Source organism: Mesoplodon densirostris, chromosome 4 (assembly GCF_025265405.1).
Source record: "Mesoplodon densirostris isolate mMesDen1 chromosome 4, mMesDen1 primary haplotype, whole genome shotgun sequence".
Lineage (NCBI taxonomy): Eukaryota > Metazoa > Chordata > Mammalia > Artiodactyla > Ziphiidae > Mesoplodon > Mesoplodon densirostris.
The window spans coordinates 184,577,899-184,602,614 of NC_082664.1; the positions used below are offsets into that span (position 1 = coordinate 184,577,899).

At 37.2% G+C, this 24,716-nt stretch overlaps 1 protein-coding gene across 1 annotated transcript in view; it reads right to left on the reverse strand.

Moving 5' to 3' along the window:
• Positions 1-8,046: 8,046 nt before the first annotated feature.
• Positions 8,047-24,716, reverse strand: part of RAB18 (RAB18, member RAS oncogene family) — a 32,686-nt gene continuing 16,016 nt past the window's right edge. Inside the window, exons 3-7 of the mRNA XM_060097856.1 lie at positions 18,062-18,123; positions 14,056-14,128; positions 12,618-12,736; positions 12,478-12,544; positions 8,047-9,362 (exon numbers count right to left, since the gene is read on the reverse strand). Coding sequence (XP_059953839.1) covers positions 9,187-9,362; positions 12,478-12,544; positions 12,618-12,736; positions 14,056-14,128; positions 18,062-18,123 — 497 coding nt within the window. The 3' untranslated portion in view covers positions 8,047-9,186. The remainder of the gene's footprint in view (positions 9,363-12,477; positions 12,545-12,617; positions 12,737-14,055; positions 14,129-18,061; positions 18,124-24,716) is intronic.

Here is a 24,716-nt window from a genome sequence, read left to right on the forward strand (position 1 = left end):
CCTGCGCATCCGGAGCCTGTGCTCCGCAGCGGGAGAGGCCACAGCGGTGAGAGGCCCGCGTACCGCAAAAAAAATTTAAAAATAAGGTTTTTTAAATTGCCTTAGGAGCTTAACCTCCACAGATACAAAACAACACATACGATTATTCACTGCCCATTCACAGGCAACTGGTTGAATAAACTGTGCAACCCAGGACAATGGAGGACTTGCAACCATAAAAAAAAGAAAGAAAGAACGCTACAAACTGAGGATACATAGAGTGATTTTTCAGGTTACACTGTTAAGTAAAAAAGCAAGATTCAAGAGTGTCTACAGCATGCTACCTTTTGTGTAAGAAATGGAAAAAAAGAATATTGCATAATTTTTGCAAAAACAAACATAGGAGGAATAAACCAGAACCTATTGATAAGGACTACATATGGGGAGGGCAACATCTTAATGGGGTCAATAGGTTTGGGAACAGGACTCGTCTGATTTAGCTTTTTATATGGTATTGACTTTTGAGCCACGTGAAATGTTTTAATTATTCAAGACTAAATAAATTAAAAGGGATGAAAAAAGTAACCCTAAAATTGAATATACGCAGGAACAAATGAAATTATATCAAATAGATAATAAGACCACATAGAAAAATATGTATTCAAGTAATTTGAACACTTGACTGTACATCCATAGTGAGATAAACACCGTAAGGTTAAAAAGAATGCAAGTGAATTTTGACATTTTCTTAGCAGGTTCATGCTTGGTAGTTCTACTGGTATTATAATTCTGAAGTCATTTTGTAAAGAGTGATTTATTCGTATTTCTATTAATGAAAAGTGAACTGTGCAAGAGGTACATGTAAACAGACATGTTTATTAATGTACATGGTTATGCTCTCTATCCAGCACTGCAAGATTTATCAGTGTTGTTTTAGAGAAAACTTAGATGTTGCTTGTGTTTTTAACCTAAAAAAGGTGGTATGAGTGTGACACACAGGAATATTTAAGTAGCTTAAAATTCCTAGTGAAGGAAATATGGCTAAAGGTACATGACTCTCAAGAGGACAACTGCCTCGTGGCCAGGAGCCTGTCCTATTTCCTGGCACGGTGGCAGATGCAGACTTCAGAGGCTGGGACACGCAGGATGCCTTAGAGCCTGACGTGGGGTTGGCTGTCAACATCTAGGTCTTCACAATGCAGTGAACCTGGCAGCAACAGGTGCCTCATTTGCACTTATTGGCTCTCTTAGAAATCACTGTATCATTTATTCCCAGTTCACTCTTCTATGCTAGTTTTTGCCTGTTGGAAAGACCAGAGAGACAAACTGCTTGCAGAAGAAAAAAAGGAAAATTCACATATACACGTATGGAATGAGAAACTATAACCTTAGAAAAATAATTTTCAAATGAGTATACCCAATTTTGTTCCAGAAAAAATTTAAATCTCAAAAGAAAAAAAAACCCCACTGTTTTCTCTATGTGAATTATAAAAACTGACTTAATAGAAAAACTAAGAAGACCAATAATCATGATATGCTAATAATAGCTAAGCTTATTGAAGTGTACTCTGTCAAGCTTTGTACTCCCTAATTCATTTAATGCCCAGAACAACCCTACAAAGTATTGAGACTGTTATTATCCCGTTTTCAATTTGAAGAAACTGAGAACCAAGTCTAGGAAACTTACAACAGGCAATACCCATTTTTAAAATTAAGTATTCCAGCATGTAGAAAAACATAGAATCCTCAGTTTTATGAATCTTGCAAAACATGAAGTTAGCACCGACAGAAACAATAGCCAAGTCTCACACCGACAGAAACAATAGCCAAGTCTCACTATGACTACATAAGAAAAAAGCAGAAAGCGGTGGATCCTAGGGAGAGCTCAGCCTGTGGAATTCTAAGAAGACCCCTGGCCTTGGAGAGGCTGGGAGGGCTGGTCGAGGAGCTAGCTGCATGTTAGTTGCCTCTTTGGAAGGCCGCAGACCCTAACAGCAGTTGTGAAATGGGAGGCTCCCTCCAAGCACTTTGTCAAAAAAAAGATTCAAAATGATATTAGAAACAAAACAGACGGCTGTAATTTCCTCTAAATAAATATATATGTATTAAAATTACAAATTATATTTTTTCTATTTTACCTAGAAAACAAAGAAACCTTATTGATTTTTAAAATTAATTAATTAATTAATTTTTGGTTATGTTGGGTCTTCGTTGCTGTGCCTGGGCTTTCTCTAGTTGCAGTGAATGGGCGCTACTCTTCCTTGTGGTGTGCAGGCTTCTCTCATTGCAGTGGCTTCTCTTGTTCTGGAGCATGGGCTCTAGGCACATGGGCTTCAGTAGTTGTGGCTCGTGGGCTCTAGAATGCAGGCTCAGTAGTTGTGGCTCACGGGCTTAGTTGCTCCATGGCATGTGGGATCCTCCCAAACCAGGGCTCAAACCCATGTCCCCTGCACTGGCAGGCGGATTCTTAACCACTGCACCACCAGGGATGTCCCACGAAACCTTATTTTAAACCAAAGTACCAAATTGATTAGTCAGCTGGATAGACAGAAAAGTCAACAGCTTTTCCTTACTAGCAACAAGTTCATAGATTCTGAAATGAGAAGACCAACTCTATACACACACACACACACACACACACACACACACACACACGAGTTCTTAGGAATAGTTTTAAAAAAGAAGGTTCAGGGCCTATGTAAAGAAAACTATAAATATAAAAACAGTATAAAATCTGAATAGACAGAAAGATATCTCATTTCCTAATGTCAAGTCTTACCATTATCAGTTTTCTCATAATTAACGTAGAAATATTTATCAGGTGATTCCAATTAGAACTCTAGTTTTTACAAATGGACTAAAATGATTAAATTCTTAGTTTAAAATTTTTAATTATGCACTATTTCAAACAAATTCAAAAGACAAACCACTAATTGTGACAAGACTTCAGCAATATATATTAGTGACAAAAGACTAGTATCCATATCACATTTTATAAAAGATCTCTATTAAAAAAAGGAACCACAGGGCCTCCCTGGTGGCGCAAGTGGTTAAGAGTCCGCCTGCCGATGCAGGGGATACGGGTTCGTGCCCCGGTCTGGGAGGATCCCATATGCCGCGGAGCGGCTGGGCCCGTGGGCCATGGCCGCTGGGCCTGCGCATCCGGAGCCTGTGCTCCGCAACGGGAGAGGCCACAACAGTGAGAGGCCCACATACCGCAAAAAGAAAAAAAAAAAAAAAAAAAAAAAAAAAAAGGAACCACAAAAAGGAAAAATGGGCAAAGGATAAAGTGAAAGAATCATATGTAAAAAAACAACAAATTGAAAAGAGTGAGAAAGGACTTCCTTATCAGCCATGAACATACTATAGAGCCACTAACATCAAAACCTTTGTTTTGCCAGGCCTCTGCTACAGTATGATGGAACCCACAGGGCCCTTCTAAGAATGTTTTTAAAGCATAAATGAAACACACAGGATTAAAGAAAACCAATTACACTGAAATCCATAACCTTCCAAGGTGAAGAGAGCCCAAAATAGAAGGCCAAAGTAGATTCCAGTACTTATGGGAATTTTATCTAGGGCAAAATTGGTATTTCAGCTCAGTGGGGAAAAAAAAGTTTATTTAATGTGTAGTACTGACACAACTGGCTATCCATATGAAAAGTAAGATGGCTCCCTACTTTGTGTCATAAGCAAAAGTGAATTCTAAGTTATTAAGGATTTAAAAAGAAAAAAGTAAAACAAAAGTCTCAGAAGAGGTTAAGGAGATTGCATGTACAGTCTAAGAGCCGAGGAACCCAAAAGGTATAAAATATTAAAAAATAAATTGTAAGAAAAAACATAGCATAAACAAACTGAAAAACAAACATTGGGTTAGAAAAAAATGCTTAAAACTTACATATATATGGGTTAGTATCTGTACTATACAAAGAACTCGTATAACATAATAAAACCAGAAAAAAACTGACAAATGATATGAATAATCATTTCAAAAAAGAGTAACTCCAAATAGCCTACAAACATGAAAAAATATTCTGCAGAAAATGCAAACTAATGTACATCAAAGTGGTAAAAATTAAATTTTGTGAACACTTCCTACTGCTGATGGGGAATGCAGGGGGAAAAACAATACCCTTACATATTGCTAGTAGAAATGTAAATTGTTACAGTTTTTTTTTTTGTTTTTTTGTTTTGCGGTACACGGGCCTCTCACTGCTGTGGCCTCTCCCGTTGCGGAGCACAGGCTCCGGACGTGCAGGCCCAGTGGTCATGGGTCACCCAGCTGCTCCGCGGCATGTAGGATCTTCCCGGACCGGGGCACGAACCTGTGTCCCCTGCATCGGCAGGCAGACTCTCAACCACTGCACCACCAGGGAAGCCCTGTTACAGATTTTTGGAAAGCAATTTATAAGATCTATCAAAACTAGAAAATATATACATTTTCTTTGGCCCATAGATCCAACTCTTAAATATCTATCCCATAGAAACAAAACGATATGTGTACAGGGATACTTATTGCATCACCATCTGCAAAGGCCAAAATGGAAACAATGTTAAGTGCCCATTCCTAGAGGAATGGTTAAATAAACTGTGATAATCCATACCATGGAATATTAATATTGTACAATCATTGAAATAGATAATAGATGCATCCAAGTTGGCTTAGAGGTATTTTCACAGTCTATTGTTAGGTAAGAACAGCAACATGCAGAGGTGAATATACAGACAATCTCATTCTTGTAAAATAACAAGAGTAAAATAATGTATATATACATACTTGCATATGATTAAAGAGGCATGGAGAAATGCAGAAAGGGTACACATGCCAGGCTGTAACAATGATTATGTCAGGTGGGAAAGGGGAAGAGTGAATGTTGGGATGACAGAGGAAATTAAACCAAAAAACGTGAGACCCTATAAAATAAGGAGCCCTTAAAATTATATATATGTATATATCCACAAAGAAATATATGAAAGTAACCTCCCTGAAATATTAAGTTACTTAAGAATAATGGTTTTTCAAGTGATAGTCATCAACATACTGAACTCAGTGTACAAAGAGCCCCTACATGACCATATACACTCACAGAGCATACATCTGGTTACAAGAAAAAAAATCCAACTCAAACTGGCTTAAACCAAAAGGGAATTTATTGGCTCACATAAGTGAAAAGTCCAGAAGTGTAACTAACTTCAGGTCCAGTTTGATCCAGAGGCTCCAGATTGCATCAAGGGTCCAACTTGGACACACTTTTATTTTCTTAGTACTGCCCTCAGGCTGGCTCCTTTAAATAGAAAAGCTGGCTGCAGCAAGTTCAGAATTATCACACCACATTATCTCCAAGAAAGTGTCTTCTTCTGCAGTTCCTGAGGAAGCCTTAGCAAACATCTTATAACTAAGTAGCCTCATCTGAACCATTTACTGTGGGGAGTGGGGGGAAGTGGCACTGGTTAAAGATAACCACGTCAGCTCCAGAGCTGAAGGTGCGACAGTCCCATCCAAGCTGCATGTGTGATGATGGAGGGCAGTTACCCAAAGAAAAAGTGGGTGGTGGATGCCGGATGGGCAAGCACAACATAACATAAACAAGGAACAAAAGAAAATAATACAAATATCCCAAGTGCCCAACCACACTGGTACTCAAAGAAATACAAATAAAATTACATAGTTTATTGTTTATCAAGTTAATAAGAAAAAGAAACATTGCTTGTGTGTGAGAGAGAGATGGTGAGGGGGCAGCTCCTGTGAGAAGAGAAGCTCACAGTACTACTGGAAACATTTGTGACAAAACAGTTGTAACTAAGAGGCCCTGAAGCAAACTTTATGCCACTATCAGAAATGTCACTGATTCCTAAATATGAAACAAAAAGCTAGCAACAAACAATAAAATTTAAAGCCCATAATGTAACAGAAGTTGAGCATGTTTCTTTTCCTCCAACCTGATAGATGTTCCCATTAAAAATGATAATAAAAAATAAAAACGGAGATTCCTGGGTAAATCTATATTCCTTAGCTCCAAGTGTTGACTCAGCTTATTTCTTTCTATTCTCTTCCTTCAACATTTCCAGACAAAACCCAAGATGAAATCCATAGTTGATTACCCTCAGCATAGCTGGGGTCAGAACTAGTATAATATCTTCTAAATTAAATACTTTTATTCCTATCTCTAACAAGGGAAATAAATGAAGGATGCAAAAACTTCATAAGTATGACTGATGAAATGGACCCCAAAATATAGAAGCATAATGCTTGAATACTGAGAAGACCTACAAGCTATTGGATCTAGAGGATTATCCCAGTTCACTTGAAAATCAGTTAGAAAAAATATATATTAAACTGTATTTAAAGACATTATAGATATAAGGTAGGTCTGTGCTATCCCACACTTAAAACAGAATCATGTAATCATGTATATTTCAAGTATGCAAATTACAATGAATCAAAATCAAGTCCAATTCCACTGTATTCAGTTAGAAAGCCAAGTATGAATTTGTAGATGGCAACTGAGTACTTGAAATGAAAACATCCCCTAGATTTCAATTTTGAGCCGAAAGGCTGCTCCCAGATTTAATAACTTTTCCCATATCCAATTAAAAATAGGAAATTAAGGTGCCCTAAGTCCCCTGATTTTGTACCTTTACTAAGTCAAAGATTTTCACTCCACTATGAGGTGGTAAAAGAACTAAGAGGCCACCTACTCTACTACCTTAACTTCTAGGTCAAATGATTTACACAGTTGGTTTTCATCAATGGGATTTACTCTATAACCAAAAAACCTGAAAAGCTTCTATTACACATAACAAAAGAATGATAAACCTGCTATGTTAAAACAAAAACTAGCCATAGCAAAGGGAGCGGTGGTTAAGCGTACGGACTCAGGAGTGAAAATGCCTTGACTGGAATCCAGCTCCATCACTGACTAGCTCTGTGATCTTTGGGAAGTTACTTAACCTATATAAGTTTCATCATACTCATCTTTAAAATGGGCATAATGGCAGTACCAACCAATCTCTTAAGGTCGCTGTGAGGTTTAATGAGATAATCCAGCACTTAGAACTGGACCTGACACCCAGTAAGCTTTCAATAAATGTTAACTATTACTGTTAATATAAATTGAAGTTATTTTTTTTGTTTAGGTCTATCTCAGTACTCCCAGACTCAAAACACTATATTCTAATTGTTCTGATTTTCTCCATCTGCAAGAGGCACTTTAAAACTACTACAAATGACTGAGAAATGAAGAAATGACAAAATCCTGTTAAGTGACTAATTTTAGATATTACTACTACATCACTTAGAAAACCTACACTATGAAACAAGAAACTTGCAACAAAATAGTGACAATGTGAATCACACTGTATTCAGGACTTCCTCAGCTGATGAGAGTAACAGGGAAATGTGTAATACTTCCTGCACAAATGCATCTAGGGAAAGCAGGCTATATTTATTTAAAAACTATAAAAGGTTACAATATAAATCAAACAAAATTAGTTGTTAAAAGTTAAGTGACTCATATGTATCCAAATTCTGACCAAATCAAGACAATCCAATGCATAGAAAGTATTATATATAGTTCAAGGAGCAAAAAGCAATAAACAGAAATGTCAATACAGAAACTACATAAATATACAAATCTACAGCTTTAATGTAACAACAAATCGTTAAGTACATGTGTTAGCTATCTTTCTCCAACATTAAAGTAGTATGTTTCATATTTAGTAAAAACATACATAATGCAGAAAACCTTTAATCAAATGTAATGTAGTCTAACAAGTGTGAACCACGTAGAATGTAAGGTTTTCTTATGTGAAGATGTACATTTCAGCCCATTATCACACATATTGCAAAGGTGACCCACAAAAATGTTTATCATTTGCAACTGTATACAGAGAACAAACTGCCCAGAAATTAATATTTCTTATTAATCTTACTGAGGGGTATTAGAGTAACCTGCCTGAAAGGACAAATTACTTATCTGGAGGCTTAAAATAGCAGAGATCAATGTAAATTAAATATATGAGTGAAAACATATACAGTGTACAATAGCAAGAGGTTAGAAAACTGAATACTGTGGAAAAGATTTATTAGTCTGTACAAGTTGGTTTTGATAAACTATTGGCTACTTGTTACAGTAAATTACCAAGATTTTCATTGCAACAGTATTTTCCCACATACATCAAAATCTGGAAGCAATATGCCTTTCTCAAATTATAATTTAGTGTGTTTTCCCCCAACCCTCAAAACACAGAAGTAGGTTTTTGAGTATCAACTAGCCATTTATGGAAGTCATAAGATACAGATATTCATTAACATTACACAAGCTACAATTGAAGTACTTGGACAAACACCACCAACATTTATGGGAAAAGGTGTTGTTTTTAAAACTGCTAAGTACTACACGAGTAGTAAACACATAAACACACTATTCCTGTCCGTCTGAAAACAAAATGGGGGGAAACTTATTGCCATCCTGTCAAATACCACATAACCAAAAATGCTGCACAAAGGGTCATGAATCCCATGTACATATCACAGAATTAAAACTGCAGTTAAGCAACTGAGCTACTCTTGAACTAAATTAAAAGTAAGACCAAACTTCTTTAACATATCGATGCTATTTTAGAAGCATCAGAACAACATCAGAACAAACAGAGGTTTAATTATAAATTGGCCTGGACTACATCCTGTAAAGAGAATTTTGCTTAGTACTAAAAGAGAATCCATCAGCAAACATCCTAGAAAAGTTATGGAATCATGCTCTTTGTTATTTCTGAAGGGAAATTTGCCAGGTTTGATGATACCTGTATATCTCCCAGTGGTCCTAGGAGTTCTACATACCAATTAATTCAGTAATTGATGAGTATTTAAATGAAAAGGAGACCAGAAATAGACCTTGTATCAACATACACTAGATAAGTGGATTTTTAAAAAATCACATGATGAATGTAAATCATAAAATCAAATGTACTTATAAAGGTACACCTATTTTATGTTACATAAAAAACTGCAGATTGCAGACTGTGCATGCTTACCATAATGTTTTACCTGGAAAAGTTGATAAGTGGGATTTCTCGCAAATATTTACTGCCATGATACAAAACAAATATGTGCAAACTGCAAGGACCCTAAAATAGCAGTTAAAGAGTTTATATACAGAAAGATGACATTATCTGATCAAATATGCAAGAGATGGAGTTTCCCAGAGTTTATAACACAGAACAGTAACCACCACAGGCTCCTCCTCCTTGGCCTTCTTCCCTGTGTGTCAGTTTGACTCCTTTATTCTGGTTCTCACTTTCCCACAGTCCAGGCGTCTGAATGATCTTTTCAACAAGTTCCTCAAAAGCACACTGTACGCCATCACAGGTTTTTGCACTTGCCTCTGAAATTCAAGGAAAAATGTCAGATCTGATCACATTTCTATGTTTTTCTGGAAAACTATTACAGCAGAAATATCAGCTGATGATATCTAAAAAGCCAAATCTCTCCCCACAGGTTTAAGATTAGCGAATTTCCTGCAACTCTCAAAGTTGAGCTATTTAAATTCTATCCATAAGACTAGCGGGATATAAGCCCAAGATTTTGTGATAGAGTTGTAAATTTTAAAGCCCTACTCAAATACTACGCCAAAGTTCTTTCCTTAATTTTTTTAGTTCTTAAAATTAGCCCCTGAAGCAGGTATCATTCCCATTTTAGAATAAGGAAATCTAGGCTCTAAGTTAAACAATCTGGTTGCTCTGTGCCTGTGACCCAGCAGCTATAGGTGGTTGCATAAATGACATACAACCATGAACACTAGTCCCATTTTAAATTTATGCTCATGAGATGCATGTGGACACTTAGCACTGCTCCCCAATCCTGTATTTCCCCAGTGACTACCTTTTTTTCCAGTCTGAGATGACTATTTATTACGTCATCTTAAAGCTCCTCTACCTCAGCTCATGATCTAGCTCTATATTGAGAAAAACAGAAACAACCTGGCAAGAACTACTGATCATCCCACTAACAGGGTTACCAGCCAATCTACATCTGTATCCTTAGGCTTTGCCTTCACTCCTGTTACAACAGGTGAACCATCCCGGCTGCCATCCGAGGCCCCCCTTTGTCTAGTTCCCGGGATCCCACCCCTTCTCATTCATTGAAAAATCATGTGCCCTCTCTACTGAATTATACTAGTCAGCTTAAAAGCCCACCAAAATTATTGTCCGTCTTATTCAACACCCACCCGCCCAACGAACCAACCTGCCCTCCAGCCCACACCTCCTCCAATAGCCACCTGGTTTCTCTACTCTCTCAAAACAAAACTGTCACAAAGAGCTGTCCATATAAGTTGTTTCCACTTTATCTCAAAATTTTCTTCAAACTACTCTGATTAGACTTTTGTTCCCACCACTCCATGGAAACTATTCTTTTAAAGACTACCAACAGCCTCTGCCTTGTCAAATCCAACGTCCTTTTCTCATTTGACACCTTGCAGCATTTGATGCGGCTGACCGCTTTCTTCCTTTAAACACCTTGTTCACGTGACTTGCAGGACACTGAACACTCCTGGTACTCCTCTCTCACTGGCATATCGTTCACGGCCTTACTTGCTGGCACCTCCTCTTCCTGCTGCCTTCTGACTGTTGGAGTGCCCCAGGGTTCAATCTTCAGCCCTTTTCTATCCAGTTTTTCCTGTAGTGATTGCTCCAATCCCATGACTTTACATGCCACCTAAATGCCAATGACCACGATGTCCACTGGTTGTCTGAAAGACAGGTCTCATGTCTAAGCAGAAATCGTGATTCCCTATTCCTCTGCCTAAACCTGTTCTTATCTCAGACCTCCACATCTCAGTTACGGCACCACCATTCACCTAGCTGCTCATGCCAGAGACTTGAACTTATCCTGATTGCTGTCTTACCCTCCACACCCAACCTATCTGCTGTCAGCTCTACCCTCAACGCGTCTCCTGGATCTGCCAACTTCCCACCACCCACGACGGCCACCACAGTCAGCGCCACCAGCATCCCTCATCTAGGCCACTGTAAGAGAATGACCAGCCTCTTGCTTCTGCTTCTCACAGGCCATTTTCTACACAAATGAGTCTCTTTAGAAGAATATCAAATCACAGCACTACTCCCTTGCTTTCCACCTTGCTTAGAATAAAATTCATTTCTTTACCATATCCTAGGAGGTCCAACATGACCTCTTAAGATCTCTTGTCCCATCATCGCCACCCTTTCCTCCAGCACACACGATGCTCCAGCCCACAAGCTTTCTTCCTGTTGCTCACACACACTAAGCCGGTTCCTACCTCAGGAAATACTTGTTATTCTCTCAGCCTGAGACGCTCTCCGTCTTGATCTTCATACCACGAATTCTTGCTCAAATGGCACTCTCTCAAAGAACTTTTATTACCTCCCACCCTGGTCATTCTCTCTCCCCTTACTATGTTTTATTTCCTGCATAGCACTACTTACTTATACAAGTCTGTTTCCCAGCCTGGAATGTAAACTCCCTGAGGACAGGAAGTTGGACCATTTTGTTGTTGTATCCTCGGTGTTCAATAAATATTAATTGAACTAACATATAAAAATGAAAGACACCTAGCAAGTAAGCAGTAGAGATACTACTCAATCCCCTTCTAAAATTCCCTATACCTTCCACTTACACCACCCCACTTCTCTTTATATGTGATGTTCTCGCATTTCCATTTCCTGATTCCTACTAGGTTCTAATACAGTGGAATAGCTAAAACAGTAATTCCTAAGGCTGGCTTCACATCAGAATCAACTAGTGTGTTTCTTATAAACTGCCTTCGAGGCTCTGTTTCATGCTTGTGATAAGTAAGGCCCAGAGAGCTGTAATTTTTAAAAGCTCCCAGCTGGTAGAGGCAGCCCACTATGCCAGACAAGGGGTCAACAAACGTCTTCTGTAAGTGGCTAGAGAGTAAATATTTTAGGCTTTGATGCCATACTGCCTCTACTGTAATGACTGAACTCTGCCATGAAGCACAAAGGCAGCCATAGACAGCAATGCAGATGAGCGGGCATGGTGTGTTCCCATACGAACAGTGGGGCCACATCTGGCCCGTGCTGTATCTGCCAACACTTGCTCTACCGTGCTTCTCACACATTAACGTGCACACAGATCACATGAACATCTTTCTCAAATGCAGATTCTAATTCAGAAAAACTGGGCTATAGGGTCTGAAATGAAGCATTTCTAACAAGCTCTCAGGTGGCGCCACTGCTGCCAGCACAGGAACCGGCAGGTATGACTGCAGGGCTGGGTTCCCGGCTTTACTGAAGGACAGGAATGGTGTGACTGTGCTCTGTCAGGCTTCACATGATGTGATCCTATTCTTTTTCACAGAAAGAAAAATAAGGAACCTGGTTCTACAGTTGGTTAGTTTTATAGCACAAGCTATATACACACATTTTATGGTTCATAAAGAGAACAATGTAACAGAAACTCTTCATTAATAATGAAAAGATAAAGATTTACACACCTACCTATAAATAACATGGAATGCTTCCGTGCAAACTTCAGGCCTTCATTTCTATCAACTTCACGATTTTCCTAAAAGGTAAATCAAAGATTAAGAAAAGCTACCAAAATATAGAGCCAAACTGCCAAGTGTCTGACTTCTCACCTTATCAATTTTATTTCCAACCAGCATGTTTACTATGTCATTTCTCGTGCAGTACGTTTCCAACTCATTTAACCAATTATCCAGTTTAACAAAGGTGTCTCTTCTTGTGACATCATAAACTGAAATAAAAAGAATCATTTATTAAATAAATATCAAAAGTAAGAAACAATGACATTACACTTCTGATATGTACTAGGAACTGACATTACTATACAGACAAGTCTGTTTTTTTAAGCCTTCAATGCTTAAAAATCAGTGCCTACTGATCCAGATGGAAGAAACAAGTGTATTTTTTAAAAATATATATGCATTTACATACATACTTCAACTTTATTTACATATGTTGTGAGAGAAATGAAATTATATCCTATGTGATAACTGAAAATTAAGCAAAACAACAGCTGTCTCCATTTATAACAATAAAAAAAGTTTGTCTGAAAACCAAAAGGTGTTTAGATTCAAATCTGTGGCAAAATACCAAAAAAATTTACATAAATTTCAGCATCTATGACCCTGTTATTTTATTTCTCACAAGGACCAGAATTTGAAATTTTGAAAAAACATGTAAAGTTAGTGGGTGGAATCCTGATCGTCTTCCTCTGTTTTCACTTTCATCTCACACCACTCTGCATTATACTAAATAAAGAGCTTATTAATTTAAAGTGTTTTCTAAACTTAGGAGATGCTGAACCAAAACTATGAGAGTCACTGTCAAATTAACAGAAATGAAACCAAAGCCTCACAAGTCATGATATATAAAAAGAGATTTCTCCCTACAATTGATCAATATTCATTTTAAACAGTTTCTCAGGAATATTAAGAACAAGCACTTTTCAATAAATTATATTGAAAATCCACACTTGGTTTTTAAGTTCTGTGTGATTATAAATCAATAGTACTAAGTGCTTTGTGCTATTTTTCAAGACTAATAAAACAGATTCTGCTAAGCAACCAACCCTCTCCTTTTATAATCTGGCAGTAAATATTTGTAAGCTGCTGACTGAAGATTGGTTTCTGGTAATACTCTAAGACAGACCAGTGACAGGAGGACTGGTCCTCAATTATGTCCTCAGCAACACGTGCTTTTAAACCAGATAAATTATAGGGGTGTTTTATTTTAGGTAAGCGATTTTTAGGTTGTACTTTAAAAAATGTTTTCTATGTATCTTCTTTCAGGAAAATGCATAAATCCAAACCACTCCTTAGTACATGTTTCTGATCTTTATTTTTTAATTGCTAGACAAAGGGCTGAGACAAAATTTTAAAAGTTTAAATATTCATTAATATTACATGAAGTTAATATAACTTCAAGTCACATAAAAGTAGCCCTAAAGAAAAATGAAACAAAAACTTATTGACCTTCACAAACAAGGAAAATTAGAAATTCCCCAGTAATAAAACAATATTTTTTAAACGGTATATTAAAGTAAAACCTTACCTAATATAACACCCTGTGCACCTCTATAATAGCTGGGAGTTAATGTTCTGAACCTTTCTTGACCAGCAGTATCCTAAAAGTGGCAATCAATTATTATTAAACAAAACAAAGTATAAATAAAAGCCTTCAACATACTAATTTAAGAGCAGAAAGTTGAACAGCATTATTAAAATATCAAGCTCATTTAAAACTTAAAATTTAAATAAGACATGTTTTTTTTTTTTTACTGACAAATGTAACATAAAAACTAACAAATACCGCCTCATCTCTAGAAAAAATGTGACAAAGTATAGGTTTTCTACCATTTTGAATTTAAGATTTTTATTACACATGAAACCCATTTCATTGAAAGCCACTGTTCTCAACTCTGGTGGCACAATAAAATTTCCTGGGAAATGAAAAATACAGACGCCTAGCTTGAACCCATGAAGATTCTGACTTAACTAGGGTATGACAGAAGTTTTAATACTCTTCCCACCAGGTGATTCTGACATAGAATCAAGGTTGAGAACCAATGATTTAAAGAGAATTACAGGGGTGTTTTATTTTAAGTAGGCAATTTTTAGGTTGTACTTTAAAAAATGTTTTCGATGTATCTTCTTTCAGAAAAATGCATTAAAACCAAACCACTCCTTATTACATTTCTGACTCATATTAGGGGTAATGAATATAAGATGTACACAAGCTAGGAAATGTAAATTTCACAAGGAAGGGACCACATCTGCTCAATCACCGGTTTAACCCCAGAGCCCAGAGAAATTCCTGCCATAGAATAGTTGCTCAACTTCTGTTGAAAAACAAAAAGGAGTAAACTAATTAACAAGTCTCTTCTTCTGGGCCTGGCTCCTTCTGTCTTCTTTCTGCCATCCTCGGACTGTGGCTCACGTCTACCTAAGATTAAGCAAAGCAGCAGTTGGTAAACTGCTGCCTCTACCCACGACCTGTTTCATTATATGTTTTTGTTAGATAAAGTTCTCCTGGAACACAGCCAGGCCCATTCACTTATGTACTGCTGTACGGCCCACCTTGGGGTTGAACTAAATATTTTCCAGTCTTTTAAGAAAAAGTTTGCAGTCTGCTAATGTAAAATAACCTGAAGAAAAGTAAACACATATATCAGATGTCAACAACTGCCAGTCCCATGGTTGTGAGTTTAGCTATGGTGCAAGCAGAAGCTCAGATGGATCAGAATTTATAATAACTATATAATTTATATGTTTAAATAGTCAGAAGTTAGATCTTTGCTTGTCTTCAAAACAGGAATTTGCAGTAAGTAATAACATCTTTGTAAGATAAAGGAAGCAGAGCTTATTATACGTGGTTTTATTTTCTGATGGGAGAAGAGAGGATTATTAAAGACAGAAACGGACAAAGCTGGAAAGGATCTAGAAAGGCTAAATGACAGAATGTGGGGAGTAGAAGTGAGGGAAGGATGCAGAGAAGAACCACCTCGGAGGTGGGTGCCAAGTAGGCCATGCTGTGTGTGTCGCACTTTCGGGGGCACGGGAGGCAGGGCTGTGCCTGACTGATCTGTTTGAAGAATCCTGGAAGGAGCATCCAAGTGGGAGAGGAGCTGATTTTATTTACATGAAGTAGATTCATGTATTTCTAATACTGAGTGAGAAGGCCTTCCTAAATATGACATGACATCCAGATGCATGAAGAAAATAACTGATTTAATCATGTGAGTACTAAACCCTTGGTATGGCAAGAACACCCCTCCCCAACACATGCTCTCTCCCCGCCCGCACCCCAACACTCATCCTCAACAAGATTTGAAAGTAAATGACAAACTAGGGGAAAAAATCTGCAGCATATGACAGAGTTAGTATTACACACACACACAAGAACATTAATGTATACTCCTCTTAAATAAGATTTTAAAGACAAATGACAGAGTGGAAAAAGTGTGGCGTATGACAAAAAGCTAGTATTTTTATTATATAAAGACTTTAACCATGAAAAAGATGAACACTAATATAAAAAGGGCAAAGCATATAAGAGAAAATTCATTAAAATATAATCAATAAATATGTAAGAAAAAAATCTCACTAATCAAAAGAAATGCAAAACAAGTGAAAAATTATTACTCAGAAAGGCAAAAATGAGAAAGATTAACAATATAGAGTACAGAAGACCTTTTTCCTATACCCCAATGTTAAGTCTTCATATTCTTTGAGACAATAATTCAGCTTCTACGTATACACTGTAAAGTAACTGGACAAGTACACACAGATGTAAAAATTAGTATGCTCATCACAGCACTTCTGATCTTTGTGAAAAACTATTAATGGTGTAAATATCTTTAAGATGGTCATTTAAACTGATGTACTTCTATATTTATTGACACAAAAATGTACACAGTGTGTTGGGGGGAGGGTGACAAGCAGGTGAATCCTTTCTTTCAGAAAGTTGCATATACAACACGTGTAACAATGTGCATGTGTCTGACATTTTATAGGATGTTCACTAAAATGCAGACATTGGTTAAAGATGAACGTTCTTCTCTATTAAGTTCATACTATTTTGATTATCCTTTTTAGAATGAAACTATATTATCCTTGCAGTCAGGAGAAGCCTCTCTTATTTAAAAAATATTTATAAGCCTATGATAAAGATGTCACTTCAGTAATACCTGCCAACCTTTTTATTGAGCAGGAACTAGAAAGTAAATTAAAAACGAACAAACAAAAAACCTCTTGTATGAAAGTAAGATCTCACAGCAGCCATCAAGCCTCAGATCCTATTCTAAATTGTATATGTCACAGCAGGAGCAAGGGCAGAAGAGGTAATAAATCAAACAAGAAAAACGTGGAAAATCAGGCTCCACTTCAGTACGGAAAGAAGGGAGCATTCTTAAACTTCAGTATATATTTTACTATGGTCTAGTTCAACATTTTCCAAATTGTTTCTTGTTAGACATTACTGTACTGATTGATATTAAACAGATTTTGGGGAAGGGACAAACAGGCTACCAATCATGTAAAGCATTGTATCTTAGAAAACTGACAAAACTGACAAAAAAAACATAAGACACACAGTCATTTGGAATAAAATGTATGTTAGAAATAGTGTGCCATTCAGAGAATGCCATTAACATGAATGAGATCATACAATGCATGAACACTTGCTGTTTCAATCTGTAATTGATACCCACCCAGCCAGCATTTACTACTTAGCCACCAAAGTATGACTCAATTTGATGACTGCAGACCAGTTCTAGTATTATTATCATGTTATAAAAATATACTTAGATATTTAACTATAGCATATGTGGGAATTAGCTGAGTATATTTTTATAAATTTTATATGTAATATATTTAATATATAAGCAATCATACTTAGATGGAGAGACAGAGATAGGAAGGAAGGAAGGAAGGAGAGGGGGAAAGAGGAGCATACAGATGCAGGCTGAGTAACCTGGATGTCCCAGCAGCTAGTGCTACCTTATTCAGCACTACCAGGAAGAGGTCTAGCTAGCAGAGAATGCGGATCAGAACAGCTGGGTTAACAGGCAAATGAAAAGACGCTAGTAAGTAAACACTCAGCATCAGTATTAAAAAAAATCCAGCGTTGGCAAGCTCAAAGTTTATAGATATTTACACTAACAAACATGAAAAATCATTTTTTCTATCGCTTCGTTCCCTTCTCCCCAACAACTGCCTTTAGCATTAGTTCAGAGTAGGTTGTCTTTTCAAAACTTTAAAGAAACACATTCAATAACGATGATTCTCTCTGGCAGACGATGAATTTTTTAATACTCTGTTTTCAAATATTCTGAAGGGATTATATATTTTAAAAATCTGAGTAAGTAAAACAAGTCTCTGCCCGATTACAGAATTATAAGATATAACTATTTATGTCTATCCTTTAATCAACATCAAATCTCCCAAGTTATTAAACACACATTGCTCATTCAGCTCTAGAACACTACACACATCAATTTCTGCTTCTTCAAAAAGTACAAGTTTAATATTCACACAGAATACATTTTAAAAATTCTTACCCATATTGCAAGTTTAGCCTTATTTCCATCCACTGAAATTGTTTTCACCTTAAAGTCAACACCTTGGAAAAATGAAAATTTTGATAAGAATTCCAGTAAAACATACATTTAAAATCAATTACCAAGAAAATGAAGAAACAGAAAAGCCACTTTATTAAATGCCCAAATTCACATCCGAATTCTTAGAGTTATGGATGTGAAGATAAAAGAAAAAGTGTCACTAAAGTTTAGCAGCTTAGAATTTAATCGAGAAAAATGAAAACCAAATGCTTGCAAAATTTATTCACTTACCTGGACTTCTTGAAAAAGCAAACATTTTATTGAAAAAAATGAAAGTGTAAAGTGTAAGGTGGTGATCGACCCTGCACATTAAAAGCCAAGAGCTAGAGTTCACCGTGCTGATGTAGAGAAGATGTCTGGCTGACTGTGGGTTGGGGCACTTTCCCAGGGCCCCCTAAGCTATTATTAGGAGCGTTGTCCACAGCTGGCCAACACCCTAAGTCAGATTCTGGCTGTGGGCAGCTTGGAAGACTGGTAAAATTATAAAAGGGCCCCTCTTTCCTTGCCTTATGAATTCTTTGTTTTTGTTTATTTTTATCCTAAAAAACAGTATTCATTTTATATAATTTTATCAATAATCACTTGCTACTGCACAATTGCAAAAAGAGAATTTACACACAAAAACGTTTATGCCCAATCCTTTAAGAATTTTCATAAGTTACAGAGGAGTGCTTGAAGAGCAGTGAAATCTGTATGTACTGATTTATATGAAGGGAAGACAAGTTCCGTAAGAAGTCACATTGGGCTCTACTACAGCAGCCCCCAAAACCTCTCCCTGCCCTGGAAAAGGACTTGACACATGCCACCTGGCTTAAATGAACAGTTAACTGCCCACATGTCTTAAAAGAGTATCAAAAATAATGTGCAGTCTATCCCACTGGCCAGAGGGAAAATATTAACTCAAGACACTTGGAAAGAAACTTTCAAAAGATTTTAGCTTATCACAATTAATTCAGAACAGCCACAACTAAGATGATATATATAAATGCTCAAATACTAAATGCTTCCTAGAACACCTGTCACCAATATGGAAATATATTAGTAATTCTTGGATGATTTCTGATAATCCATTACACAAATTAGGTAGTAAAAATGCATTTCAAAACATGCATTACACCAGGTCTTTCTTCATGCCAAAGATTAAAAAAAAACAGTTTGGTGTCTTGGGCTAAGGTGATAAAGAAGTTGATAAAGTCATTCCTAGAATGTCAGGCAACCATGAGTTAAAGGACAGTGGCAATTGCACAGTCCAAGGAAAACCTAAGTGTAGTTTCTTTGAGGCAAAACAAATAAAAAATTCTATATATTAAGTAAACTTGTATTCACCAGGTCTAGATAAAGAAATCTGCCACACCATTTTTATAAAAAATATGAAATTATTTACATTTTACTCATACAGCTTTAAAAAAAGACACCCAAACTTGAGAAAATGTGGATGAAGAAATGGTTCTGACTTGGTAGAGGTACTAAATGAAGGCCACTGGTAGACATCACAAAGAGACGGCCTGTCACACATGCTCCACAGTTAAATTCTCAAGGTTCTTCAGAGAAGATAGAACTTTTCTATTCTTAAACACCTAAGACAAATCTGCTCAAGGGCAGACTGCTACCAGCTAGTCTACCCAGGAAAAGAAACTCAATGTTCCCAGAATGTTTGTGTTCTCCTTCCCTCCCCCAATATCCTCTTTCTCTTTTATAATTTCCTGCATATATTTCTTGGCAGTCTAATGACTTTCTCTGTCATACGTATAATTTGCATGTCAATAACTGTCTCCAAGTTACTCTTCTGACATGTTAGATTTGAAAGCTACAGATAACACCCTCAGGAAACACTGCCCCTGGAGTCCTACCATCAAAGTCAAGAGACAGGCAACCTGAAAGGGTACCTCTCCTGGACACAGGACCTTCAGTTCTCATTCATCCTCCCTTGGTTCCTCTGGTGAATCTCCTGTGCAGACATTGATCTCTTTAGCTCTTTGATGCTCAAACTGCTTCTTCACCAAGTCTGGGTCTTCTGTTTTGCAAGTGGCTGTTAATTTGCCTTATGGGTGGCAGCAGTGGGAATGTTTTTGATAAATTTTATTTTGCCAACTTCTCACTACATTTGATTAAACTATCTTCTCAACCTCCTCATGTGGATGACAAACAAGGAGCTCATAATAGAAGCAGACTGTTTAGAAAAAAACACTCCTGTGTTTCTCCTCTACAACACTGAACACTTCTGTGGCCCAATACGTAGGCTTTTTCCCACAACTACCAATTCTTTGACTTTCCAGGGACACCAGCTGGGTGTCCCACAATTCAATTCAGTTCTGACACTATCTACCTGAAGTTAAGAGATAGATCCCACAGGGTAAGGGCGAAGTCCCACAAGACTGCCACACCCCCATTTCAGAGTCCAATCTCAAGTCCACGTTGTTACCTGTGCTTCTGACCAACTGGCTATAAATCAGAGGTTCCCATAATCCCTCCTCAATTAGTTTAATTTGATATAGTAGCTCAAAGAACTCAGGAAAACAGTTTACTTACTTACTTGATTATCATTTTATTATAAAAGGATACAACCCAGGAACAGTCACAGGGAAGAGATCTGGGCACAGGGCAAGGTATGGGGAAGGAACACAGAGTTTTCATCATGCCCTCTCCAAGCATGCCATCCTTCCAGTACCTCCACATGTTCACCAACACAGAGCTCTCTGAACCTGTGGGGTTTTTTTGTGGAGGCTTGACTGATTAAATCATTTGCCTTTGGTGATTAAACGAAACCTCCAGCCCCTCTCCGCACCCTGGAAGTGAGGGAGGTAAGATAGGGCTGAAAAGTTCCAACCCTCTAATTATTGGGTTGGCCAAAAAGTTTGTTTGGGTTTTCCATAGCATCTTACAGAAAAACCTGAACGAACTTTTGGGCCAACCCAATACATGGTTGGTTCTCCTGGCAACCAGCCTCTATGCTTAGGTGCTTTCTAGAAGTCACATCATTAACATAAACTCAGGTGTGGTTGAAAAAGGCTTGTTATGAAAATACAAAAGACATCCTGGGAATTCCCTGGCCGTCCAGTGGTTAGGACTTGGCGCTTTCACTGCCGGGGCCCAGGTTCATTCAGTCCCTGGTCGGGGAACTAAAATCCCATAAGCCACGTGGTGCAGCCAAAAAAGAAAAGAAAAACAAAAGACATCTTTAATGATTCTTATCACTTAAGAAAATCCATGGGGCTTCCCTGGTGGTGCAGTGGTTGCGAGTCCGCCTGCCGATGCAGGGGACGCGGGTTCGTGCCCTGGTCTGGGAAGATCCCACATGCCGCGGAGCGGCTGGGCCCGTGAGCCATGGCCGCTGAGCCTGCGCATCCGGAGCCTGTGCTCCGCAGCGGGAGAGGCCACAGCAGTGAGAAGCCCGCGTACCGCAAAAAAAGAAAAAAAAGAAAATCCAAGGGTTTTCAGAGTTCAGTGCTAGGAACCAAACATATATTTCTTATCATAAATTACAAAATCACAGAAGAACTGTCACTTCAGCTTTCTCTAGTTGTTCAGTTGGGCTTGCATTTTTAATACAATATTCAATTCTGTTCCTCTGCAGGAATGTTTTTATAGGCACATGCCTATTTTATGAAGGTTAAGTTAGTTAAAACTAGATAATATAACCAATTAAAGCCTTTGAAACAAGCAATAAGTGAGACATGAAAATTTACCAAAGATAATATCAACTACACTGTAAAGAAATACCAATGAATGGGAAGCCAGAACATATCAATGGAATCATCTGCCTTATCAAAAGAAAAACAAGCAATCAAGAGAAACTGACTCAGAACTAGCAAAGATGTTAAAACTAGCAAAGAAGGATATTAAAAACACATAACTGTATACCACGTGTTCAGAAAGTTAGGCTGACGTGAGAGAGATTTTAAAAACCCATACCAAACATCTAGAGATGAAAATGACAATGTCTGAGATTAAAAAAAACCAAATACACAGGATGGGATTAACAGCAGATTAGACAATGCAGAAGAAAACACAAGTGAATACATAAGAAAAACCTGTAACTAACATCATACTCATTGGTGAAGAACTGAAAGTTTTTCCCCACAGATCAGAACAAGATAAGGATGCATACTCTCACCACTTCTATTCTCAGAGTACTAGAAGTCCTAGCCAGAGCAATTAGGCAAGAAAAGGAAATAAAAGGCATCCATATTGGGAAGGAAGAAGTAAAATTATCTCTGTTCACAGACAACATTTCTTATATGTAGAAAATCCTAATGATTATACTCCATACGCATACAAAAACATTGTTAGAACTATTTAAGTGAATTCAGCAAAGTTGCAGGATATAAAATCAACATGCAAAACTCAGTTGCATTATACCCTAGTAATGAACAATCCAAAAAAAAATTTTAAATATCATTTCATTTACAATAGCATCAAAAAGAATAAAATACTTTTAAAATAGATGATGATGATGATGATAATAATAATAATAGTATTCAGGAATAAATTTAACCAAGTAGCTTTAATATTTATACACTGAAAACTACAAAACACTGCTGGAAGAAATTAAAGAAGACACAAATAAGTGGAAGGACATGCTGTGTTCATGAGTTGGAAGGCTTAATATTGTGAAGATGACAATACTACCCAAAGCTATCTACAGATCCAACAGAATCCAATAAAAATTCTAATAGCTTTTTTTTTTTTTTTTTTTCTTTTTGCGGTATGCGGGCCTCTCACTGTGGTGGCCTCTCCCGTTGCGGAGCACAGGCTCCGGACGCGCAGGCCCAGCGGCCATGGCTCACGGGCCCAGCCGCTCCGCGGCATATGGGATCCTCCCAGACCGGGGCACGAACCCGTATCCCCTGCATCGGCAGGCGGACTCTTAACCACTGCGCCACCAGGGAGGCCCTCTAATAGCTTTTTTTGCAGAATGGAAATGCTGACACTCAAATTCGTATAGAATTACAAGAGGCACTAAATAACAAAACAATATTGAAAAAAAAAAGAATAGTTGGAGGACTCAAACTTTAAAACTTCAAAACTTACTACAAAACTACAATAATTAAAACAGTGGTACTAGCATTAAGTACAGACATTTAAACCAATGGAATAAATAGAGAACCCAGAAATAAACCCTCACATATATAGCCAACTGATTTTCAACAAGGAAGCCAAGACCATTCAATAGGTAAAGGCCAGTCCTTTCAACAAATGATGCTCAGAAAACTAGATATCCAGATGCAAAAGAATGAAGTTGGACCCTAACCTTACACCATATACGAAAGTTAGCCCCAAATGGATCAAAGACGTAAATGTAAAAACGAAATCTTAAAAACTCTTAGAAGAAAGGATAGGAAAAATTTTTCATGACATGGGATTTGGCAAAGATTTTTTGGATTAACACCAAGAGCACAGGCAACAGAAGAAAAATAAACTGGACTTCATCAAAATTAAAAACTTACATGCATCAAAGGGCAACATCAAGGGAGTGGGAAAAAAACCTCACAAAATGGAAAAAATATTTGCAAGCCAGTTATCTGATAAGGGATTAGTATTTGGAATATATGAAGAATGCCTATAACTTAACAACAGAAAGCCTTATTCAAAAATGGTGAAAAGGATTTGAATAGACACTTCTCCAAATAATATACACAAATGGCCAAAAAGCACAGGAAAAGATGCTCAACATCATTATCCATTAGGTAAATGCAAATCAAAACCACAATGAGACACTACTTCATATCCATTAAAATAGCTACAATTAAAGAAAAAAGTGAAAAATAAGTGTTAACAAGGACATTAAGAAATTAGAATGCTTGTGCATTGCTGGTAGGAATGTAAAATGGCACAGTCACTGTGAAAAATAGTTTGACAGTTCCTCAAAAAGCTAAAAATAGAATTACCATATAATGTAGCAATTCCACTCAGGTACATACCCAAAAGAACTGACAACAGGAACTCAAACAAATAATTGTACAACAATGTTCACAGCAGTATTATTCACAAAAGGCAAAAGGTGGAAGCAACTCAAGTGTCCATGGACAGATGAATGGATAAACAAAATGTGGTATGTACATATAATGGAACATTATTAGCCATAAAATGGGATGAAATTCCAATACATACAGCTATAAAATGGAATGAAATTCTGATATATGCTACAACATGGATGAACCTTAAACACATTATGCTAAGTGAAATAAGCAAATTACAAAAGGACAAATATTGTATGCGTCTACTAATACAAGGTATCTAGAACAGGCAAATTCATAGAGATGGAAGGTAGAACAAGTTACCAGGGACTGAGAGGAAATGTGGAGTGGGAGTTATTGCTTAATTGGTGGAGTTCCTGTTTGAAGTTATGAAAAAGTTCTGGAAATGGATAGTATTGATGGTTGCAAAACAATGTGAACATAGTGCCACTGAATCATACACTTAAAAATGGTTAAAATGGTAAATCTTATCTTATGTATATTTTCACAATAAAAAATAGATAACCAGAGAATCCTATATCTATGAAAGAATTTAAATCTGTGGATAAAACCTTTCCATGAAAAAACTCCAGGCCCCAAATGAATTCTACTGAACATTTCAATAATAATCCATTACA